The sequence below is a fragment of the Mastigoproctus giganteus genome, chromosome 6, assembly GCF_048544385.1.
Source record: "Mastigoproctus giganteus isolate SK-2022 chromosome 6, ASM4854438v1, whole genome shotgun sequence".
In the NCBI taxonomy this organism is placed as follows: Eukaryota; Metazoa; Arthropoda; class Arachnida; order Uropygi; family Thelyphonidae; genus Mastigoproctus; species Mastigoproctus giganteus.
Window position 1 is genome coordinate 206,726,237 of NC_143580.1, and position 24,252 is coordinate 206,750,488.

The window sequence follows — 24,252 nt, forward strand, 5'->3', positions numbered from 1 at the left end:
TAAGGCGAATTGCTACAGCTTCAATGCTAGTTGTAAGCTGCAAAGGCTGAAATGGGATCTGGTTGCCGATGAGGATTGCGACTCCTCCGTGGGCAGGACCATCCACAATTCTATCCTTACGAATGATGGTAATGTTATGCATGGTGGGGTCATCATTTGCCTTTAAATAAGTCTCCTGTATGCAAAAGCAAACTGGTTTGTGCTTTTGCAGGAGTGCCTTGATGTCGTCAGTATTTTGCCGGAATCCACGACAATTCCACTGTAGGAATTTAGCCATTATTTGGACTTGGTGGGTCCATCAGGCGGCTTCCGAGGTGCTGAGGGCTTAATTTTGTCAGTCTTGGATTTCTCTTTCTTGGGGAAGTATGGACGCTGTCCTGTGTCCATTTCTTCCTCAGCGAAGAGTTCCAAAACTGACTCATCATGTACCTCCTTCTGCTCGACATCCATGTTTTCCTGGGTACTAGGTGTTACTTCCCCTTTCTTATTCTTTTCTTTTGCTTTTGTTACTTGTGGAGCATTAGGAGGTATCGATATAGGAGTGGCAGCTGATTGGTCCTTCTGTGCAGGTTTTTGGGAGCTTAAAAGATAACGTGCAATGGGAGTAAATGATTCTTTTGGAGGGACAGACATGTCCGTCTGAGTCCCAATCGAACATCTCCCTGCTACCTTCTGGGCGTAGGTAGGTTTTTTGATGTTAAGAGGTTTCACTGCTTTTCTTGCTCCTGGTACGATATGTTTAGCTCTGCCTTCAGCCGTTGAATCTCTTTTTCTTCTTTCCACCTCTGGCATGCTCTTGAATAGGCTGGATGTTCTCCCTCACAGTTAATGCAGGTGGGTTTAGTGGCTGAACATGCTGTTGTTTCGTGGTCCTTTGCACCGCACCGGGCGCATGCAAGGACTCCACGGCAGGCCATTTGAGAATGTCCATACTTCTGACATTTAAAACACCGTAATGGGTTCGGAATGTATGGACGTACTGGACAGTTGATGTATCCAGCTTTAATCTCATCAGGAGGTTTGGGAGAGTTAAAAGTCAGGATAACACTCCTGGTTTTAACAGTTTTCCCATCCCTTCGCGCAGTGATTCTCTTGACGGCAGTAACTCCCTGTGGTTTTAATTCGGAGCAGATTTCCTCCTCGGTGACGTCGAGAAGGTCCCACTCCGAAATGACACCTCTCGATGAATTTAGTGTTCTGTGTGGTGTCACTGTTATGGGTATACCTCCGATTGATGTTACTCGGAGTAGATGTTCAGACTGCCCGTCATTTTTTGTTTCAATCAAGAGGTCCCCAGAACGGAGCCTCTTAACTGACTTGGGTGTACCTGCTAACCCATCCAACCCTTTTTGTATAAAAAAGGGCGACATTTTACCAATCGGTGTTTCATTGGTGGAATGCATTATTAAGAACCTTGGGACAGGCCCTGATGGTAGTTCGGTTCGCTGCCTCTTTGTAGCAATAATGCTATCTGCCTCTCCGTCATTATTTTCAGATAGGGACCGGGTTGGGGCCCCTGAAGGAATACGTTTATCAGGATTCATGAAGTTATTTAAATTGTTCAGTGCCCGGGCTCCCCACCCACCACGGAGCCCAAAGGGACGCCCACTACCCGGCATGCAATAAATGCGCTCGGGAGTGGGACGCCAGGGCTACCCAGACACTATACCCGCACCGCTGCCAGCCTGAATCCTGTCCCTCGGACCATGAGGGTAGGGGCGTGGCATTGACACGGTTGACCCTCGCAGGCGAGCCTACTAGCCGATTGATCCTAGCCGGGCCTTCCAGGACCACCCGTCTTGTCGAAGCAGGGGCCAAAGTGGTGTATTGAAGCTGGGCCCCTCAACCACCAGGATCCCCCTTTCCGAATTTCCACGGGTCGCAGCGCACGGCAAACACGCCGGATTCCATTGATGTAAGCCCGGAACCTAGGCTGTGGGCGTTGGATCCCAGTGATGCTAGTCTGGAAGTCCAGCAGCGTCACTGGGTGGTCCCCTCACCACGTACAGGTGCCCACGTCGAGGGGTCCTGTATTCTTTCAACATCTTTTATATTATTATTGATGATAAAAATAACTTTCTCTAATTATATACTAATTTTTAATATTTACAGTTTAATTCAATAATTAAATATCACATGTATTCCTTGAAGTTTAGAAATTTTACTCACATGTTATCAACACTGAAGAATCGAGAATTATTGACTATTTCTCTTAAGTATTTTAATGGCCAATGCCTGATATGTTTCCTGCCAAGCACCACTACTCTCATTCCTTGTTTAGCAAAGTAGAGCACAACAGAAAGAAGCTATTAAAAGAAACACTGAGTAAATTTTCATATTTTCAAAATGCCACTTTTACATTGTTTATTGGTGATACTAGACTTTGGATTATATGCAGTTGCATATGTGCATATAAATGAATATAACATGAATGTTACTAGAAACACTATACATTTTGTTAATTGATCAGTTTTTTAGACATTAAACTTGGAATTTCAATCAGTGAAAACAATGCAAATAACATTAGCGTGGGGAAAATGTGTCAACAGTGTTTTTACTTTAATTCTTGCACAATCAAGAAAGTATACACTCTGAATGTGTAACATATCAGTTCAATTTTTCTGTAAAAAATTTACAGAATAAGCAGTAGGTAAAATATTTTACCATAATAAAATAGTCTATGAATGGCAGTATTGCCTTTTGTGTTGTTTGTGAAAAGAGTGTTCCACACAGAATTTTAATTTTATTAATTTTAAAACATTATCAATTTTAAAAATATTTTGTATTTTTAAAATTGATAATGTGAGGACATTATTTTTAAAAATAAAAATAATGTCCTCACTTTCCAAAAGCATATCAACAGCTGCAGTGCAATGAGGTGTGGTGTTATCATCCATAAACACAAACAGAAGCACATGGGGAAGGATTACCTCAGTACAGTACTGCCTTCCAGTATCTGGAGTTGTGTACATCCATCCAAGATAACGCCTCCTTAGGGCTTTATTGGATAGGACTTGTTCCCACTGCAGCACCTCCAATGATAGACCAGAGGTGGTTAGACATGTCACTATACATCTCGGAAAGCGTAGCATTTGCACCCATTGCTACTGCATATATTCCTTACTATTTGATTTAACAGCTGTTTAAGGAATCAGATAGTAATCTGATGTTAAATCAGACAGTTAATTTCCGTGCAAGGTTTACAACTATGGATGAGATGTTGGTTCATCACTTTCAGCCGGAGCAAAAGCTGCATGTAGTTGTCTTGAGGATAAAGGATCCTGTACCTAGTGAGGGTACAAGTGAAACTATATAAGAGATTAAATGACGTCCAGTTAAGAAGCTGGCAGCAGAATTTAAATGAAGGAACGAGAGCCTGGAAGATGATCCACACTGTGGAATACCTGCAATGTCCATCACTCCAGAAGTTGTTGACAGTGTGCATGATATGGTGATGAGTGATTGATCACTGAGACAATTTGGTACTTTGTTTGCCAATGTCTTGGGTATCTCATCTGAATGTGTATCACACAACAACAAAGGTTCTCACTAAGAAAAAGGTGTCAGCACAATGGGGCCCAAAGGTATTGACAGCACATCAAAAATGCAAAAGAATTGTCAAGTAAAGTGAACATTTGCACATCATTTTCAAGTAGATACAGCAAATTTCTGTGCAAGGTTTGCAACTATGGATGAGATGTTGGTTCATCACTTTTAGCCAGAGACAAAGGAGCGGTCCAAACAGTGGAAACACAACTCTTCTCCCATCCAAAGAACATCATCGGGATTCCTTCTGCAGGCAAGGTGATACAAAGATATTTTCAGATGCTAATGGAGTGATACTAGTGGATTACCTTTAGAAAGTCTAGACAGTCATAGCGGCATATTACACAGATTTGTGACGTGTTTGCATGTAAACATCAAAGACAAATGCCAAGAAAACTCAGAAAAGAAGTCTTGTTCCACCAGAACAATGTGACAAGTCTGTCACTGCTATGGCCACACCATATGAGTGTGGCTTTGAAATGTTGGGCCATCCCAATGTTCACCAGATATAGCACTGTCTGACTTTCCATCTATTTCCTAATTTGAAAAAATACCTGGCTGGCATCCTTTTTACTTACTGAAAGTGGCATCATTGCTGCAATGGATGCATTTCTGGAGGCCCAACAGAAATCTTTCTTTACAGCTGGAATCACACATTGCAGCATTAGTGGCACAAGGGTACTGACTCCAAAGGGGACTATGTTGAAAAATAACATGTTAGCAGACTCCTTAAATAAACCCTTGATGCTCAGGCCATGAACATTTCAAATGCTCCTCGTATGTCTACTCTGATATTTCCCATTGGAGACATACTAATTTGGAACCTTCCCTTTTTGATCTTCTCTGGCTTAAAATCTCTCTATCCCATCTGTCAAATTTATCTGTTGCTTCTATCATTCTCATCTCCACTAATCACTCCCAACTCTGACTTCCTTTCTTTGAAACTGGACTTCCTTGAGTCTAAATTTCCTAACAGTGATTACAGTGTCTGGAGATTAGGCACCTGCGAGGTGATCTGATTGAGATGTATAAAATCTTGAATGGTTTGAGCATGCTCAATGCTGATGAGATTCTTCCTCTTGCTCAGAATAATCACCTGAGAGGGCATAAATTCAAATTGAGGAAAGACAGATGTAGGATAGATGTGTGGAAGTTTGCCTTTAGACAGTGGGTAGTTGGTTAGTGGAAAAGACTTCCATCCTTTGTTGTGGAAGTTGATAGTTTAAATAAATTTAAGGCTGAGCTGGACAGGTATTTGGAACGAATAGAGGGGTGAAATGGGAGCGTTTCTTTTCTTTTTTTTTTTTTTTTTTGGCTGATGCTGCATAGGCTTGCTTTCTTGCACCATATGTCTCTACTAATGCTAATTCTTTGGTGATTTTAATGTTTATAACTCCAGCGAGATTCAGTCTTCTAATCACATGGATCCAGCTAGTTAAGAAGCTAAGGCTTTTGTAATTATTAACAACCTCACACAGATTGTTCATTTAACTACCAGAATACCGGACAATCCTAACCACACACCCAACCCTCTAGATCTTTTTCTCCTAACAACCTCTTGAAGTAAACAGTTGAAGTGAGTGGTTCTCTAGGCACCTCAGATCACAACTTAGTGATGATCTTGTGTACAACACTCCACTAGAGAAGATGCCATCATCAAGTTGTGATCTGAGGATTTTTCTCTTGTGGCCATTCTCAAACTTGCAATGTTTGGCATACAAGAATATGAAATGGGATGATCTGCAGGATTTCTATTCTTCTTTTCCTTAGCTGGATTAGTTTAAACACCATCAAATCTCATCCTTTATCTAAATCTTGGTTTTCCAATAAATGTGTTAAGGCTGTTCAAGATAGGAATGTTGCATATTACAACTGGTTTGCACTGAAATCTCCAGGTTCATTTTCTGCTTACACTAAAGCTTGCAACAATTGTAAAGCAGTTCTCAATCAATGAAACCTAGATTTTGAACAGGAGTAAAAAACACTTGCTTCTTGTCCAAATGGTAGTTGAGCATTCTGGTCTCTTGGCAAAGCTATTAACTACAACTTTTGTCCATCTATACTCCTACCTCTGTGAAAACCTGATGGTTCTATTGTCTCCTCAGCTAAAGATAATGTTAACTTACTAGTTACTTAATAGAATCCTACTTTTCTCCTAACTCTTGTATTGATAACTTTTATTAGGGATTACCATAAACCATCTTTGTGGTAAACTACCTCCTGCCATTCCCAGTACACCCTCTGTGGTCTTCCATCAAAGGGATGTCAAGAATTTTGAACAATCTGGATTTCAAAAAAGCTCCAAGTCCTAGTGAAATCTCTAAACTGGTTTTTGGAACATGTGCACTGTGCTTGCTCCTCTTTTGTGTCACTTTTTTTACATATTCTTATTCACCTAGTGCTTTTTTCTTCACCTTGGAAATTTGCTCATACCAGCCAGTTCCAGAAAAGGGTAATAAATCTTTTCCTTCCAATTATCACCCCCACTGCACTTACCTATACTCTTTCCAAAATAATGGTGAAATCTATCAACTCGCCAATAGCCAACTCTTAAGCTATCAATGCAATGCAATGCAATGCTACCCATCTGTGGACAAATTCAATGGAAAGGTTTCGTGTGACTCAAACTGTTGTTCTTGACATTTCTAAGGCTTTTAATCGTGTTTGGCATAAAGGTGTTTTAAAATAAGTTTCCATATTATGAATTGCCAACTGTTGTTTTGTAATTGGGTATCTGGTTTCTCTCTGACAGCTTGCTGCATGTGATGGCTCTCTGTTCTTTAGCTTCTCCATTAATGCCTGTGTTATCCTGGGTTCAGTTTGTTCAATGTTTTGAATATTTTCCGCCACCTCCTTAAATGCTGATCTCCAAGAAATTCTTCAGTAGGCAACGATGACTGAGTCAACTTCAATCCTTCTAAAACTCATTGCTGTCTTATACCTTGCAAAAAAGAGAGTATACTGCTCCGACACTTATCTTTGATGATGCTGAGATTTCTATACAAGTTCACATATCTCTATTAGGGATTACCCTGACTTCTAATCTCTACTGGCATAAGCAAATATTACTTTCTCTTTAACACCCACGATTAGTTTTCTTCTAAACTACTACTAATGATGCTGTATAAATTTCAAATCTACCCTACCATGTAATACTGTTCCCACAGCTGAGTTGGTGCCCCCCAAAACCTCTCTCAGGTTTCTCGACCTCCATTCAAAAGAGGGCATTTAGTTTAATTAATGACCCATCTATAACAGTCCCTCCACTCTTTGTCTCATAGATGATCTGTTTCTGCAGCATACCTTTTCTATAGATACTTCACAGACACTGTTTTTCTGAAATGGCATCTGTCATTTCCCCACTCTCTTCCAAACATGTGCTGCAACCAGTCAGCATTCATTTACTGCCCAACTCCAAACTCACAGAACTCTTCTTCTTCCTCATTTAACCCTACAACATTTTTTTTCTGGAACAACCATCCTGCACATGTATTTCCAGAAAATTACCATCTACAGAAATCAAAGTATAATATTAACAAGTATCTTCAGTTTTCTCAACCTTCAACCTATACATGGCACTAAGTACAGGTTCTAATACCTTTCATGTGGATTTTTATTAAAAAAAATAATAATAAATAAAAAACCAACCAATATTCCATGTGATATGTTAAAATCATTCATATTTTCCCCTATTTTTTTTTTTTTAACAGTCTAAATTTTTATTCAACAATAATTTATCTTGAATTTGAATAATATAATATATTCAACAATAATCTAAAGATACCTATATAGGACCTATATACATTTATAATATACAGGTGACCCCCGCTTAACGCTGATAATTCGTTATGTGGTAACTACTTACATATCAAAATTAAACTTAAAATTCCAATTAAAATTATGAATTTAACTGATCTAAACTGATTTTAATTGATTTTATTTAATTGATAAATTTTATCATGAAAAATGTGTCGATTTTGGGTTGTACTTTGGCCCTCTTCCTGGTAAACTAAAAGGGGTTTTAATTTTAAATCCTCCCCAGCATTACCACCCAACAATAAAGCTTTGAAACCTGGCATGTTTTTTTCTTCTTTCAATATGAAACTTCTTTTAGGCATTCATTTCCAAAAAAAGTCCTGCTTCATCTATGTTAAAAACTTGTCGGCAAGTATAACACATAATACCCCTCTTCAATAACTTTAACAGTTCTTTTTTTGATAGTTTCAGCTCCTTGATCTGCACTTGTGGCTTCTCCCTGGATTATAAATCTATTCAACTGGCCCTTACTAGTTTTAAATGGTTCCACATTTTTTTTTTAGGTGAGTTTTCTTCAAATCATCATATAGGCTAATCTCTCTCTTTTTTATTTATTTTTTAATAATATTTAACTTAACTGAATTCTGCATTGTATATTATTTTCAATAAAATTAGTTAAAGTCTCTCCATTTCAATCCTAATAGCCGGCCTAGCCCTAGTTGCTTTCAGTCGTACTGCATCCAGACGTTGGACCCTAGTCGTACTGCATCCAGACGTTGGATGCAGTACGAAGACTATAAATTTTTTATCATTTCTATCCGCCATTATTAACTCTTTAAAAATGTAACTGCGTTGGTTGCATTAATTATGATACAATATTCGAGTAAACTGTCCGTTACGCACGATGTCTATACTGTACTGAGTGATGATTAGACTTCGGATAAATGCATATAACACAAATATTACAAGAAATATACTTGATCATTTTTTAAAATGTTGATCTCGGAACTACGTGACAGGTCACTGTACTGCAATTAAATTGGCGTGCAAGAAAATTTCACTGAGTGTGGGAAAATTTCTCAAGTCGGCGTGGGAAATGTTTTAATGCTGTTTTGCTATTCATTTTCAAGTTTTCGACTCCATCAAATGAAAAAATTTTGTTAAATATGCCAAAAATGCAATCTGTAAAACAGCGCTATAGTGATTTGTGACAGCGTTATAGTCAGATATGGGTTATAATATAAGAACACCGTTATAGCGAATCAGCGTAAAGCGAACCGCATTATAACGAGGGCCTGCTGTATACAGGACCTATAAACATACATTATGAGTAGTTAGAGAATCAAATTATTTATTAATGTCAACTATTTCTTTGGTATTTCATAGCCATTATTTAATTAACAAGATGTATTCTATATAATACATATACTCAACAAGCATGGTATAAATAAACGAAGTATATAAAGTATATAAAAATATAAATAAAACAAATACTCTTTCTGCATATTCTTCAACAGATCCTCGAGTAGAGCCAGAAATAGCCACATTCAAACCATCTATCACAACGTCATACGGTTTCGCTCTAGCAATGAAGTTTTCATAATTTTGAAGTTCTTCTGGTGTGCTATTATAAAATATGTCAGCTCCCTTGACAATGTCAGATAAAAATGCCTGCTGCAACATTTTAAACTCTTCTTCTGTAAGCTCTAAAAGTTCCAAACATTTTTTACAAGAACTACATCTACCTTGTCTAGAGCAAATGGAAAAAAAAAAAAAAAAACATTAAAATTTTAATAAATTATATTATATAAATTACACAAACAAATTATATAAATTAAACTAAAACAAATATAAATTTATATATGTAAATTATAACAAAACGGAAAATAGTTACTAAGTAATTTTAAAGCACTTTTTAAAATCCTCTGCCAGGTATTTGTAGCTGTACAGCTGTAAAACATATGTAGAATTTTTTTTTCTTGATTGCAGAATTGTGATATGAATGTGGTATGAAGCAATAGAGTTATTCAAAAATGCTATGCTTCCTTTATGACATTCCATAGCAATAGTACAAAATGTGTGTAAAACATGGAAAACTATTGCAATATTTAAAATACTTTAGTTTCTAGAAACTACATACTAAGTCAATTAACATACTTTCTGCAAGAAAGTATGCTAATTGACTTAGCATTGTGGAATATGACACACCCCCAGAAAAAAGTGATACAAGAAAGAGAGAAAGACTGAATACCAGTTATCTAGAGCAGTGCTTGTCAAACTATCATTAGCATATGATGCAAAAAACCAAGCTTATACATCATCAGACAAAAAAAAAAAAAAAAAAACCTTCCCATTTCACCCATCCATTCATTCCAAATGTTTTTCTAGTTCTGCATTGAATTTATTTAAGTTGTCAACTTCTACGACAGAGGGAAGTTTGTTCCAGCAATCAACAACACGCTGCCTATCTATTCTACAGCTGTCTTTCCTCAATTTGAATTTATGCCCCCTCAGGCAATTAATCTGAGCAAGAGGAAGAATCCCATCAGCACCGAGCTTGCTCAACCCATTCAAGGCCTTACACAAATCAAACCGATCACCTTGCAGGTGCATAGTCTCCAGACACTGTAATTTTCAAAGCTTATGCCTTTCTTTGTAAGAGCAACCCTTTGTTCCATTCACTAATCTTGTTGCCCTTCTCTGTACTCATTTCAGCAGCTCTACATCCTTCCTAAGATGAGGCCCCCAGACATGTATGCAGTACTCAAGGTGTGGCCTGACCATTGCCTTATACAAGGGGATAATCTGCTCCTTATCCCTACCAGAAAAATTCCTGTATATCATTGACAAGACACCATGAGCTACTCTTGCAGACCATCTACACTGCTCAGAAAACTTCATACCTGCCTGTACAATTGTCAACCACTCTACCACTGTTAGTGAAGTACCCCAGATATGTTACTCTGGGGTTACTGCTACCCATATGCAGTACTTTAGATTTGTCAATGTTAAACCCCAGTTACCACCTCTCAATCCATCTGCCACAACTTTTCTAGATCATGTTGCAGTAGCGTACTGTCATTAGTGTCATTAACAACCCTGACAACCTTCATATTGTCAATAAACTTAAACGTTAAGCCTGATAAACTTTCATCAAAATCATTAATAAATACAGAAAACAATAAGGGACCCAACACTGATCCCTGGAGGACTCCACTAATAACATTAGTCCAAGAAGAGCAGTGCCCGTTCATTACCACTCTCACTCTTCTTCCACTCAACTGCTCCAATTGTACAGCAGTCTTCCATGTGCATTAGTATCAAAAGCCTTCCTAAGATCCAGGTATATGATATCAAAATTATTCTTTGCATCGAGTTCCTTTGTGACCACATCCCAATCAAATTGGTCAGAAAACACTTCCCCTTAACAAACTCATGCAGTGTCCGAACTATAACTGAAGTCTTGTCTAGATGATCCTGCAGTACTTCTTTAACCAGTGCCTCCATTAATTTCCCCAGAACAGAAGTTAAACTAACATGTCTGTAATTACTTGTGTCACCCTCTGATCCTCCTATGTAAATTGGGGTCACATTTGCACATCTCCAGTCCGTGGGTACCTCCCCTGAGTCCTAGGAAGCTCTCATAATTATGGCCAAAGGTTTGCCTACTTCCTTTCCTGCCTCCTTTAATATAACTGGATAGATCCCATCCACACCAGGTGCCTTTCTCATCTTAATTTTTAACAATTTCTCCTCCACTTTGCTCTCAGTTATTACAAAATCATTCAACTCACTGCCAAAGTTTAATACACCTGTGGCAATCCCCTCCCTTAATAACTCCTCATGTGTAAATGTTGATGCAAACTACTCATTCAGTTTGTTAGGTACTTATGCAGGATCATCAACAGTTGAACCATTGATATCATGTGGACCAATCTGATTCATCCCCTTCCTTCTGGAGTTTACATAAGTAAAGAAGTCTTTGCTGTTTTTATTTGCATCCTTTGTCAAAGATTTCTTGTAATCCACCTTTGCCTGCCTAACCTCCTTTGTGAATTGATTACTGACCAGCTTATATCTACCATAGGCTTCTGTGTTGCCAGTTAATTTATATGTATCACATGCATTTTTCTTTTCTGCCACATGTTTGAGAGCCTTGTCGATCAATTCGGCCCTGGAGGGATTGTGCAAGGCTCAACGAGTAGAATTTTTTTCAGCCTGGACTGTACTTGTTAACAGGAGAGATTGCTTCTACAGGGATGGGATACACTTAAATAGAAAGGGTGCAAGAATTTTTGCTGATGCCGTCGAGGCAGAGTTAGGTGGGTCGGAAAACTGCTAGTTGGGGGGGGGGGATACAAGGACTAATAGATTAACAGTAGCCACTGGCAGAGGTGGAAGTGATTCTTGCACTGCTTCTATTGAAATGAGCAGAAGCCTGAAAAACAAGATGCAGGATATTTCAGAGACTGCTGGGAGTCATTGCGGTACAAGTAAACACATGGGTTGTGTTAGGGTAGCTAGGAATAGAAACAGGTGCATGTATACCTGCGTGTACACCAATGCTAGGAGTTTGGTAAATAAATTTGATGAATTTGAGGTATTGCTCAAAACATCAAAGGCAGATATTGTTGGGATATCAGAGATGTGGTGTCACACAGATATAAGGAATGCGGAACTGGAATTTGGGGAATACAATGTGTATAGAAAGGATAGACAGGACAGGAGGGGTTATGCTATTAGTTAAGAAACACAAAGTCCAAGGAAGTGAAGCCAGTCGACATCGATGGACAGGCCAGTGTCGAGTCAGTTTGGTGTGACATAAGCATAGGGAAATCAAAATTGAGAGTAGAAGTGTGCTATAGGCCTAATGACTCTGATGAGTATAATAAGATACTGTACAGGGAAATAGAATGGGCCAGTAAATCAGAGAGTCTTATAATGGGGGATTTTAATTTCCCAGATATTGACTGGAATTTGTGGGTTGGTCACTCGCACACTAGCAAGGCTTTTGTGGATTTATTGGATGATTGTTTTCTACATCAGCATGTTCGTTCGGCAACAAGAGGGAGCAATACTCTTGATCTGATTAGACAATACATACACTGTATTGTCTATACATACACTATATAGAATTTAAATACTGTCTCAGACCATCATAGTCGCCTTTACGAAAACAAAAATCCTTCCCTTTACCTCTTATGGTAGTTACCTCCTTGAGTAAATCCCACTTCAACACACTGTGATCACTGCCACCTAGTGGTTCCTTTATCTGCAGATTCTTAATGCATGAAGAATCACTAGGTGGCAGTGATCAAAGTGTGTTGAAGTGGGATTTACTCAAGGAGGTAACTACCATCAGAGGTAAAGGGAAGGGTTTTTGTTTTCGTAAAGGCGACTATGATGGTCTGAGACAGTATTTAAATTCTATACAGTGGGACCAACTGATGATGTTACCAACAGCAAACTCAAAATGGGAAGCATTCAAGGAACTAATCTTGGAGGCTACCAGGCTTTACATACCAACTAAGAAATATTGTTCAAGGTTTAGGCCTAAATGGTTGTCAGATGAACTAATGAGACATGTGGCAGAGAAGAAAAATGCATGGGATACATACAAATTAATGGGTGACATGGAAGCCTATGATAGATATAAGTTGGTCTGTAACCAAGTCACAAAGGAGATTAGGCAGGCAAAGGCAGACTACGAAAAATCCTTGGCAAAGGATGCAAAGAAAAACAGAAAAGAGTTCTTTACCTATTTAAACTCAAGAAGGAAAGGGATGAATCAGATTGGTCCACTGGAGATTGATGGTTCAACAGTTGAGGATCCTGCTCAGGTGGCTAACAATCTAAACGAGTATTTTGCATCTACATTCACGCATGAGGAGTTATTCAGGAAGGAGAATGATGTCGGTAAAGTAAACACTGGCAGTGAGCTGGATGATTTTGTAATAACTGAGAGGAAAGTGGAGGAGAGATTGTTGAGGATAAACATAAAAAAGGCACCTGGGGTGGATGGGATCTATCCAGTTATATTAAAGGAGGCAGCAAAGGAAGTAAGCAAACCCCTAGCCATAATTATGAGAGCTTCTTTGGACTCAGGGGAGGTACCATAGACTGGAGATGTGCAAATGTAACCCCAATTCACAAAGGAGAATCAAAGACTGACACAAGTAATTATAGACCTGTTAGTTTAACTTCTGTTCCAGGTAAATTAATGGAGGCACTGGTTAAAGAAGCACTGCAGGATCATCTAGACAAGAATTCAGTTATAGCTCAGACGCAGCATGGTTTTGTTAAGGGCAGGTCTTGCCTGACCAATTTGATTGGATACTATGATGTAGTCACAAAAGAACTAGATGCAGGGAATAACTTTGATATTATATATTTGGATCTTAGAAAGGCTTTTGATACTGTTGCACATGGAAGACTGCTGCACAAATTGGAGCAGTGTGGCATTGGAGGCAAATTGCTGCTATGGATAAGGGGATGGTTGAGTGGCAGAAGACAGAGTGGTAATCAATGGACACTGCTCAACGTGCACTAATGTTATTAGTGGAGTTCCTCAGGGTTCAGTGTTGGGTCCGTTGTTGTTTTCGGTGTTTATGAATGATATTGATGATGGGATATCAAGTTTAATGTCCAAGTTTGCAGATGATACAAAGGTTGGCAGGGTTGTTAAGGACACCACTGATGCTATGCTGCTGCAACAGGATCTGGAAAGGTTGAACAGATGGGCTGAGAGGTGGCAAATGAAGTTTAACATTGACAAATGTAAAGTACTACATATGGGAAACAGTAACCCCAGAGCAACGTATCAACTCTGCGGTACTACACTGACAGTGGTGGAGAATGAAAAGGACCTGGGGGTAATTGTGCAGGCAGATATGAAGTTCTCTGAGCAGTGCAGACGAACTGCAAGAGTAGCTCATGGTGTGTTGTCAATGATATACAGGAATTTTTCTAGCAGGGATAAGGAGGTGATTATTCCCTTGTATAAGGCAATGGTTAGGCCACATCTTGAGTACTGTATACAGGTCTGGAGGCCTCATTTCAAGAAGGATGTAGAGCTGCTGGAACGGGTACAGAGAAGGGCAACAAGATTAGTGAATGGAACAAAGGGTTGCTCTTACGAAGAAAGGCTTAAGTTTTGCAAATTACAGAGTCTGGAGACTAGGCACCGGCGAGGTGATCTGATAGAGGTGTATAAGGCTTTGAATGGTTTGAGCATGCTCAATGCCAATGGGATTCTTCACCTTGCTCAGAATAATCAGCTCAGAGGGCATAAATTCAAATTGAGGAAGGACGGATGTCGGATAGATGTGCGGAAATTTGCCTTTGGCCAGCGGGTGGTTGGTTGGTGGAATCGACTTCCATCACTTGTTGTTGAAGTTGATAGCCTAAACAAATTTAAGGCTCAACTGGACAGGTATTTCGAGTGAACGGAGGGGTGAAATGGGAGTGGTGTTTTTTTTTTTTTTTTTTTTTTTTGGCTGATGCTGAATAAGCTTGCTTTCTTGCATCATATGCCTCTACTAATGCTAATGCTAATGTTTCATTAGTTCATCTGACATCCATTCAGGCCTAAACCTTAAACAGTACTTCTTAATTGGTACCTGTTGTGAAGGCCCAGTTTCTTTTATTTCCAATCTGTTTCAAACCGGTACTTTTGTAAAATACAAATCTTGAGGCCAGGTAAGGGACAAATCATCAGAGATCAGCAATGTCCGTGGCTAATTTCCAATTTGTCGCGGACCAGTGCTTGTCTGCTAAACCACACTTAGAGCAGCACTGATCTAGAGTATCATTTTACCTGTTGCCATGCTTTTTATAATGATATACACTTAGTGATCACTGAATTATGACCACCTAACTAATACTTTGTAGTTCCTCCTTTTGCCCTCAGTACAGCAGCTATCCGACGTGGCACTGATTCAACAAGATGTCTGAAGCATTCGGGAGGTATGGCGAACCAAGCTGTGTGTAGTGCGGCTAGCAATGCAGGTATGGAGGTGATTGGTGCATCCAGATGCCTGATATGCCTTTCCATAGTGTCCCACAATTGCTCTATGGGATTGATATCGGAGGAATTCGGAGGCCAGTTGATATGTTAGAAGTCAGAACTGTGTTCCTCAAACCATTCCTGCACATCAAGTGCCCAATGGCTCGGCACATTGTCATCTTGAAAGACACTATCACCATTAGGGGAAAAGTTTACCATAGCGGGGTGTACACAGTCAGCAAGCAGTTGATGATAGTGGAGACCAGTGATACATTGTTTCACATGCAACAGGGGTCCAAGTTTCTGCCAGTGAAACATGCCCAACACCATACAGCTGCCTCCACTTTTGATACTATGCATGATGGATGAAGAGCCTTAGGTTGTTGATGCCTAATCCGTACACAACCATCCAAGGTGTGGAGAAAATAACGTGACTCATCTGACCAGCACACCTTCTTCCAGTCTTCTAACATCCAACTTGCATGCTCTTTGCACCAGGCGAGACTTTTACACCGATGAACCTTGGTTAGGAGAGGATGCCGTAAGGGTCATCTGCTGGTATAGCCCATACGTATGAGTGTGCGACACATGGTCGTGCCAGATATTGTTCCGGGTTGGCCTATGTTGTATTGGGCAGTCAACTCTTCAGCAGTGCTGCACCTGTTCGCCTGTACGAGTTGTCAGACCCGGTGCTCACCTCTAACATCAACCTTTTGCTGACATTTGCAGTTTTGCCATCGGGTTGTTGTTTGACCATTTTGATGCCAGTCCTGGTAAACTCTAACAATGGCAGCTCTTGAACACCCCATCAGTTCAGCTGTTTGGGAAATTGAGGCACCAGCTTGTTGAGCTCCTACAATCTGTCCTTTATCAAAGTCCGATAAATCCTTCCTTTTACCCATCACGATTGGAATTTTACTACCTACTGAACCACTAACACCATATCTATGTTATGTACGTCGACTAACTGCGCACTCTCGTACCTCACGTGGTCAGCAGGTCGCATTCACTTTTCATAGGGGTGGCCATAATGCAGTGATCACTCAGTGTATACAATGGGATAATCACCTCTTTGTAATTACTGCCAAAGTTCTTTTATATCACTAAAGAACCCCATAAACTGTTCTAGCAGCACTGCACCTTTCTATCATCAACTAATTTAGACAAACCCAAAATACTCAATAATGTTAATAATTAAAAAACAGCAGGAGGACCCAACAACAAACTCTGTGAGAATCCAATAATAACACTGAGCACAGTCATTAATAACCATTCATTGTCTTCTACCACTTTTTTTTTTTTTTTAATGAAAACCCCAAACACGAGAGGTATTAGAACCTATAGTACTTATACCGTGCTGAGGCTGGAGGCTGACAAGATGAAAGAAGATGTTTATTGACATTAGACTTGAACTTTTGTAGACTGTAATTTTCAGGAAATACGTATGAAGGAAGGTTGTTCCAGGAAACGGCAGTTGAATGAATAAACGAGGAGGAAGATGAAAAGTTGGTTCTGTGGGTTTGAAGTTGGACAGTAAATAGATGTTGGCTGGTGGCGGCACGTGTTCGGACTGTTTTGAAAGAAAGAGAGTGGGAATTATAGAAGCTAATTCAGAAGAACAGCGCCCATGAAAGTATTGTAGAAAAGGCATGCAGCAGAAAAAGTACGTCTATGAGACAGCAAGTGGAAAGACTCTGTTAGAGAGGAGTCATCAATTAACATAACTGCCCTCTTCTGAATGGAATCTAGAAGCCTGAGAGAGGTTTTGGGGGTACCACCCCAGATGTGGGAACAATATTCCATGGTAGGATGGATTTGCGATTTGTACAGAGTGAACAGCTGTCTGGAAGAAAAGTAACGCCGAGAGCAAAAGAGAAAACCAAGTTTTTTAGATGCAGAGGAAGCAATATTTGTAATGTGCTTATGCCAAGAGAGATTAGAAGTCAGGGTAATCCCCAAAATAGATATATCATTTTGCCTAGAAATCGGAGTGTCACCAAAGGTAAGCATAGGAGCAGAAGAATCCTTTTTGCAAGATAAAAGACAAGACTGAGTTTTAGAAGGATTCAAATCAACTAAGTTGCCTTTGCCCCACTGGGGAATTACCTGGAGATCGGCATTTAATGAAATTGGTAGTGGATATTCGAGAAGTTGAAGCTGGTTGAACAGGGCAAGGTTACTCAAAATGGAAAGTGGAATGCAATGTGCTATCATCGGCAAAACTATGGATTAGATTTCCAGTCAAATGAAGAATTTCATTAATATACAACAGGAAAAGAGAGGCGGAAAGAACTGAACCTTGGGGAACACCAGTATTAGTGGAGAAGTTAGAAGACAGTGAGCCATCTACCATCACCCTCAGTGAGTGATCACAGAGAAAACTGGATAACCAATTACAAAAAACAGTTGGCATACCATAAGATGGAAGCTTGTTTAGAAGACCTTTATGCCAAACATGATCAAAAGTGTTTGAGATGTAAAGAGCAACTGCTTGTGTTTCACCAAACTTTTCCATTGAATTTATCCACAAATGGGTAACATAAGCCAAATATCACCAGCAGATCGACACTGAGGGAATCCATACTGGTGATCATTGATCAGACGGAAGGTTTCTAGGTAGTTTAAGAGTTGGCAGTTGATTTCTCCATTAGTTTAGAAAGAGTAGCAGTAATTGCAATAGGACGATAATTGGATGGGAGGAAAAACACCTTTGGAATAAGAAAGTGAAAAAAGGTGGCAAAGAACAGGAGTAAGTTCAGGAGCACAGGTTTTGACAAGTAGAGAAATACCATCAAGACCTGGAGCTTTCTTTGCATCAAGATTCATGAAAATCCTCCTGATGGAAGACCACAGCAGGCATTGAATGGAGCGTGCTGGGAATGGTCGGAGGTGTTTTACCAAGATTGTTAATACAGGAGTTGCAAGGAAAATGGCAGGTCAGCTTTATCCTTGGCTGAAGTGACAACAGAACCATCTGGTTTTGACAGAGGTGAGAGCAGAGATGGGCAAAAGTTGCGGCCAACAGCTTTGGCAAGAGACCAGAATGATCAGCTACCATTAAGACAAGAAGCAAGTTTTCTACTCTTAGTCTGTTCAAAATTTAGTTTGGACTGATTACTAACTGCTTTACAATTGTTGCGAGCTTTTGTGTAGGCAGAAAATGAAACTGAAGAATTGGAAACAAGCCAATTATGATATGCAACATTCTTCCCTTGAACATCATTAGCACATTTATTGGAAAACCAAGGTTTAGATAAACGATGAGATTTTAAAGTGGACTGTAGAATGAAGGATTCCATTCCTACAAGAATAATTCACTGACACGATCTGAGCAAACATTGACATTAGAAGTTTTGAAACAGTAGTCCATCCAAGGAAAAGAAGAAAAGAAATCTCACAGGTCATCCCATTTTGCATTCTTGTAATGCCAAACAATGCAAGATTGGGAACAGCCATGAGATAAAGGCTCCATTGGAGTAGAGACAATCACCAAGTTGTGATCTGAGGTGCCTAAAGGACCACTCACTTCGACCGTGTACTTAGAAGGGTTGTTTGTGAGGAAAAAGATCAAGCGTGTTGGCTGCATGGTTAGGATTGTCTGGTATTCTTGAAGGTAAATGAGCAATCTGTGCAAGGTCATTAGTAATTGCAAAAGTCTCAGCATCTCGAACAGCTCATTCGGTGTGACTAGAAAACAGAAGCCGGCTGGAGTTATGAACATTAAAATCACCAAGGAAAATTACCTCACTGTTCGGAAAGTTGGACTGGAGAAAGTCAAGTTGCAAAGAGGAGAAATCAAAGAGTTCCAAGTGATTAGTGGAGATGGGAGAACGGTAGAGACAACAGATGAATTTGACACAATCAGGTAGAGAGATTTTAAGTCAGAGAAGATCGAAAAGAGGAGATTCCAAATTACCAAGTCTCTGACAGGGAATATCGGAACAGACATATGCACAAGTACCACCTTTGAGGCGAAAGAAATCATACAACGAGTAATTTGGGCAATTGAGATGAGCAGTTGGTGAATCAACTTATAACTGAGATTCTTTCAGAAAAAGTACATAGGGTTTGGCAGACGGAAAGTGGAAATGGATGTCTTTGGGATCAGAATTGAGACCACGTATATTTGTGAAATGAACTGGGAAGTGTTTGAGAGGTTTAGATCTTTTCGCAGATAAGCTTGCTTTATTAGTTTAACAATTCATGGTGTATTCAATAGTAAGAAAAAGTGGGGGGGACACATGCTGTATGAAGTAATGAAATTTTTGGATATGGCGTACACATGGTAAGAATATACCCACATCCTTGACATAAACGTGGCCTCAACAATGGTCCACCGCATACACACTACTCGGACTCTCTACAGTCACTATCTGGCAGAGTAGAGGTAGCAAGATTATACACTAGCTGATCCGGAAGCCTCCTAAAGAGTTATCAATAGGTTCGGTCCGGTATACTAACTAGTGGCCGGCCTGCGAACACGTTTTAGAGCTGTACCCTCAAAATGTAAGGACGATTGGATCGCGCCCTGATGTTCATCATAACCTCAAAAGTCATCCTGCATGATGAAAGAGGTGGGGAAGGGTTGACCAAAACTTAGCTCCGGAGACTAAACATGGGTTCCACCACTTCAAGACTCCAATAAGCAAAGTGGTTGTATTACACCAGTTGATGAGAGTCATCTACCACCTAGTATTGCCTGGTAACACAGAGGGGTGGCATTCCTCCAGGTGGTGTAGGCGCCGCACCTCAACCTCTGCTTACGTTGGTTCACACCTGTGTGGTCACCCACAGTGTGCTTGTGCATGGAAGTTATACCCAGGATTACTAACAGTCCCACCATCATGAAGGTGCAAGCAGAGGATTTAGCTGCTGCAGACCTTCCACACTTCACTGAAATTGGGTCCACTTGACTTGAATGTCACCCGAATATCAGTTCCATCAGCGTTTTAGACTCCCAGGTAGCAAGTACAGCTTGTCTGGCATATCTGAGAGAATGTTTGTGACAACCTCAAGGACGACCAAACTATCCACTTAACTATCCATATACATATGGATAGTTAAGTGGTTGTGTTAACTGCTGTGTATGGATAGATAACTATCCATATATAGCAGTTACTTGCCCACAATGTTCCAGTTTATATAACCGTTCTTCATATGGAACAGTATCAAAAGCTTTACTGAAATCTGAGTATACGATGTCAAAATAATTTTTTGCATCTACTTTGTGATTACCTCATAATAGCTAATTAGATGGTCAGGCAAGACCTACTCAAAACAAATCCATGCTGTGATTGCCAGATAACTCCATTCCTAGCAAGATGATCCTGTTACTTCTTTAACTATTGACTTCCTTATTTTCCCCGGCATAGAAGTCAAACATGCAGGTCTGTAATTAGTAGTTTCATCCTTTGAATAGATGAGACATTTGCACATTGCCAGTCTGTAGGGACCTCCGTGAATCTGAGGATGCTCTTATAATATTGGATGAAAATTTAAAATACAGATTGACTATTATCAAAACTTTAGGTTACTAACCATTATTCACCTTTTTAAAAGTCCAAGTATAACCTCAGATAATTTATTGTATTTCAGGTTTTCTTTTGCTCCTGTCAGTTCTACAACCCGGTTCAGTGTACATGGGTTCTTTCATAATAGCTTCTGGCAGGGTCTCACATTCAAAACTGCAAGAACTGATATGCCTAAACATGTACTGCTTCATCTACTTATCTTCACTGATACTGAGAAGTGCTAGAAACTTGCCTACAAAAATTTTCAAAATTTAAAATAATCCACTGCCAATTAATGAAATTTGTACTAAATCAGCATTCATTTTTCACTGGTACTTACGCATCATATAGCAAGCACTAACATTAATGACTGTAAGTAATTTGTGTGCATGTGCACAAATGTGTGTGTGTGTGTGTGTGTGCGCGCACGTACGCATGCGTGTGTGTTGTCTATAAGCAGTGCTTTGGGAAAAAAAAAGGTACATTCCTTGTTACAGGTATATTAAGATAACACATGGAAAATTTTGCACATCCTCCTAAACACAACACCATATTTCTTTGATCTTTTTTACCGAAGAATGCTGTTAAATCAAATTTAACTTTGTTTCACACATACAAAAAAAATAATCTTTAATGCGACATACGCACAAAAAAAAACTGCTTTGATGTCATAGCAACTGAGATCATATTGCTTTGAGTACATTGTCTGTAAATTACATGTGTTCTATGGTTGATTTTCTGTTTCGATGGACAAAAAACTATGCTACCTCACCTGAGACTGACTAACTCAGCCACATTGTGAAAAAGCACCATAAAAATTCCTTGTGTTGTTGTTGTTGATGGGACTGGATCTCCAATCTTTTCTACCCAGTGTGGGGAGGATGGCGATCCAACCAACTGTGCTACTGACGAGGGCCACTTTTGTGCCAAACATACAAAAATAAATATGGTCTAACTTTACATATAACATAAAATGTGACATTTCATTTCACATATTCCACACATTTTATGTAACAGAGTAGTAAAACTGACAGGCATAATTCCTTAATTACAGTTAAATAACAAAATTCCAAGCAGAAATTGGTAGAACTGTTTTTAAAATTTCAAATTTAATGGTGAAATTCTAGTTTTCGTTCTAGTTCTAGTTTTTTAGTTCTAGTTTTAATTATAGTTATAAAAAAAATTGTATGAGCAGAATGGAAAGTAAAAATGGAGTGTCCATTCAGAGAGTTAGCAGCTATGCTAAATTTACTTACTGTAGGATTATATATCCCCTGATAATCATCTCATGCATTTTTTTTCTCTTCCACTTATCAGTTCAACCTGACATCCATTTAGGTCTAAACCCTGAACAATATCTTAGTTGGTGTAAAAAGCTTAGTAGCTCTATGATTACCTTCATGAACATTTCCCATTTGGCAATTCTATTTGTCAACAGCAGCTGGTCCCATTCTAAAAGAATTTCAAAAGTATCTAACACTCTACTGCAGTCACCTTTGTGGAAACAAAATCCTTTCCCTTTACCTTTAAATAAAACTCATATCGGTATGGTCACTGCCACCCAGTGGTTCTTTTACTCAAAGATTCTTAATACATGAAAAGTCACTGCTGATAATCAGATTCAGAGTAGTGCTTTATCTTACTGCTTCTGTATTCTGTAGCAATGCTGGTACAGAAAAGTCATCCAGCAAGTCCAGAAATAGTCTGCTACTGAGCGAGAACAAGTTCCAATCAATATCTGGAAAACTAAAATTCAACATAATAAGACATTCTGATTTACCAGTCGATTCTACTTTTCTGCATAGTTGTTCATTATACCTATCACAGTCATATGGCCTATAATGTATGCCACTTCTCATTTTATTTTTCCCAGTGTTTATGTCAAAACCACACAGACTCAATATTAGATTGGCTGCACAAAATTATTCGCTATATGATTCCTTCCGCCTCAAAGGTGGTACTTGTGCATGTGTCCGTTCTAATTATTATTATTATTATTATTCTTAGCCATATGGTACAAGGAAGCCTGAAGCTTATGCTGCACCAGCCAAAAAAAAAAAAAATTCCCGAGTTATCCCCCTGTGTGTGTGCGTGAGAGAGAGAGAGAGAAAGAGAAAAAAAGGTATCACCGAGAAAGAGAAGAATGATGATATCCAGCTCAGGACCCTGGGTTTACCAAGCCCATACTCACCAGATGTGAGCCCCCGGGGTATTCCCTGTCAAGACGTGGTAATTTGGAATATCCTCTTTTTGATCTTCTCTGGTTTAAAATCTCTCTACATCATTGTGTCAAATTCATCTGTTGTCTCTATCGTTCTCCCATCTCCATTAATCACTTGGAGCTCTTCGACTTCCTCTCTTTGCAACTTAACTTTCTCCAGTCCAACTTTCTTAACAGTGAGGTAATTTTCCTTGGTGATTTTAATGTTCACAACTCCAGCTGGCCGAGATGCTGAGACTTTTGCAATTACTAATGACCTTGAACAGATTGTTCATTTACCTACAAGAATACCAGACAATCCTAACCATACAGCCAACATGCTTGATGTTTTTCTCATAAACAACCCTTCTAAGTACACGGTTGAAGTGAATAGTCCTTTAGGTACCTCAGATCACAACTTGGTGATTGTCTCTTCTCCAATGGAGCCATTATCTCATGGCTATTCCCAACCTTGGGTTGTTTGACATTACATGAATGCAAAATGTGATGACCTGGGAGATTTCTTTTCTTCTTTTCCTTGGTCGGACTACTGTTTCAAAACTTCTGATGTCAACGTTTGCTCAGATCGTGTCAGTGAAATTATTCTTGTAGGAATGGAATCCTTTATCTCAATCCACTTTAAAATCTCATCCTCTATCTAAACCTTGGTTTTCCAATAAACGTGCTACGGCCATTCAGGAGAAGAATGTTGCATATCGTAATTGGCTTGTTTCCAATTCTTCAGTTTCATTTTCTGCCTATACCAAAGCTTGCAACAATTGTAAAGGCAGTTATTAATCAGTCCAAACTAGATTTTGAATAGGCTAAGAGTAGAAAACTTGCTTCTTGCCCTAATGGTAGCCAAGCATTCTGGTCTCTTGCTAAAGCTATTGACCGAAACTTTTGCCCATCTCTGCTCCCACCTCTGTCAAAACCAGATGGTTCTGTTGTCACTTCGTCCAAGGATAAAGTTGATCTGATAGCATCCCATTTTTGTTTCAACTCATGTATTAATGATCTTGGTAAAACACTTCCCACCATTCCAAACACGCTCCATTCAATGCCTGCTGTGGTCTTCCGTCAAAAGGATGTTAGAAGGATTTTGATGAATCTTGCTCAGAAAGCTTCAGGTCCTGATGGTATTTCTCCACTTGTTCTCAAAACCCGTGCTCCTGAACTTACTTCTGTTCTTTGCTGCTTCTTTCACTTTCTTATTCCAAAGGTGTTTTTCGTTC

At 39.4% G+C, this 24,252-nt stretch overlaps 1 protein-coding gene across 2 annotated transcripts in view; it reads right to left on the reverse strand.

Moving 5' to 3' along the window:
- Window positions 1-24,252, reverse strand: part of mldr (mitochondrial ribonuclease P catalytic subunit) — a 92,072-nt gene that overhangs the window by 30,864 nt on the left and 36,956 nt on the right. For both annotated transcript variants that reach the window (XM_090375633.1, XM_090375634.1), the window contains exons 4-5: window positions 8,797-9,052; window positions 2,170-2,306 (exon numbers count right to left, since the gene is read on the reverse strand). In XM_090375633.1, the coding sequence (XP_090231759.1) occupies window positions 2,170-2,306; window positions 8,797-9,052 (393 nt within the window). The remainder of the gene's footprint in view (window positions 1-2,169; window positions 2,307-8,796; window positions 9,053-24,252) is intronic.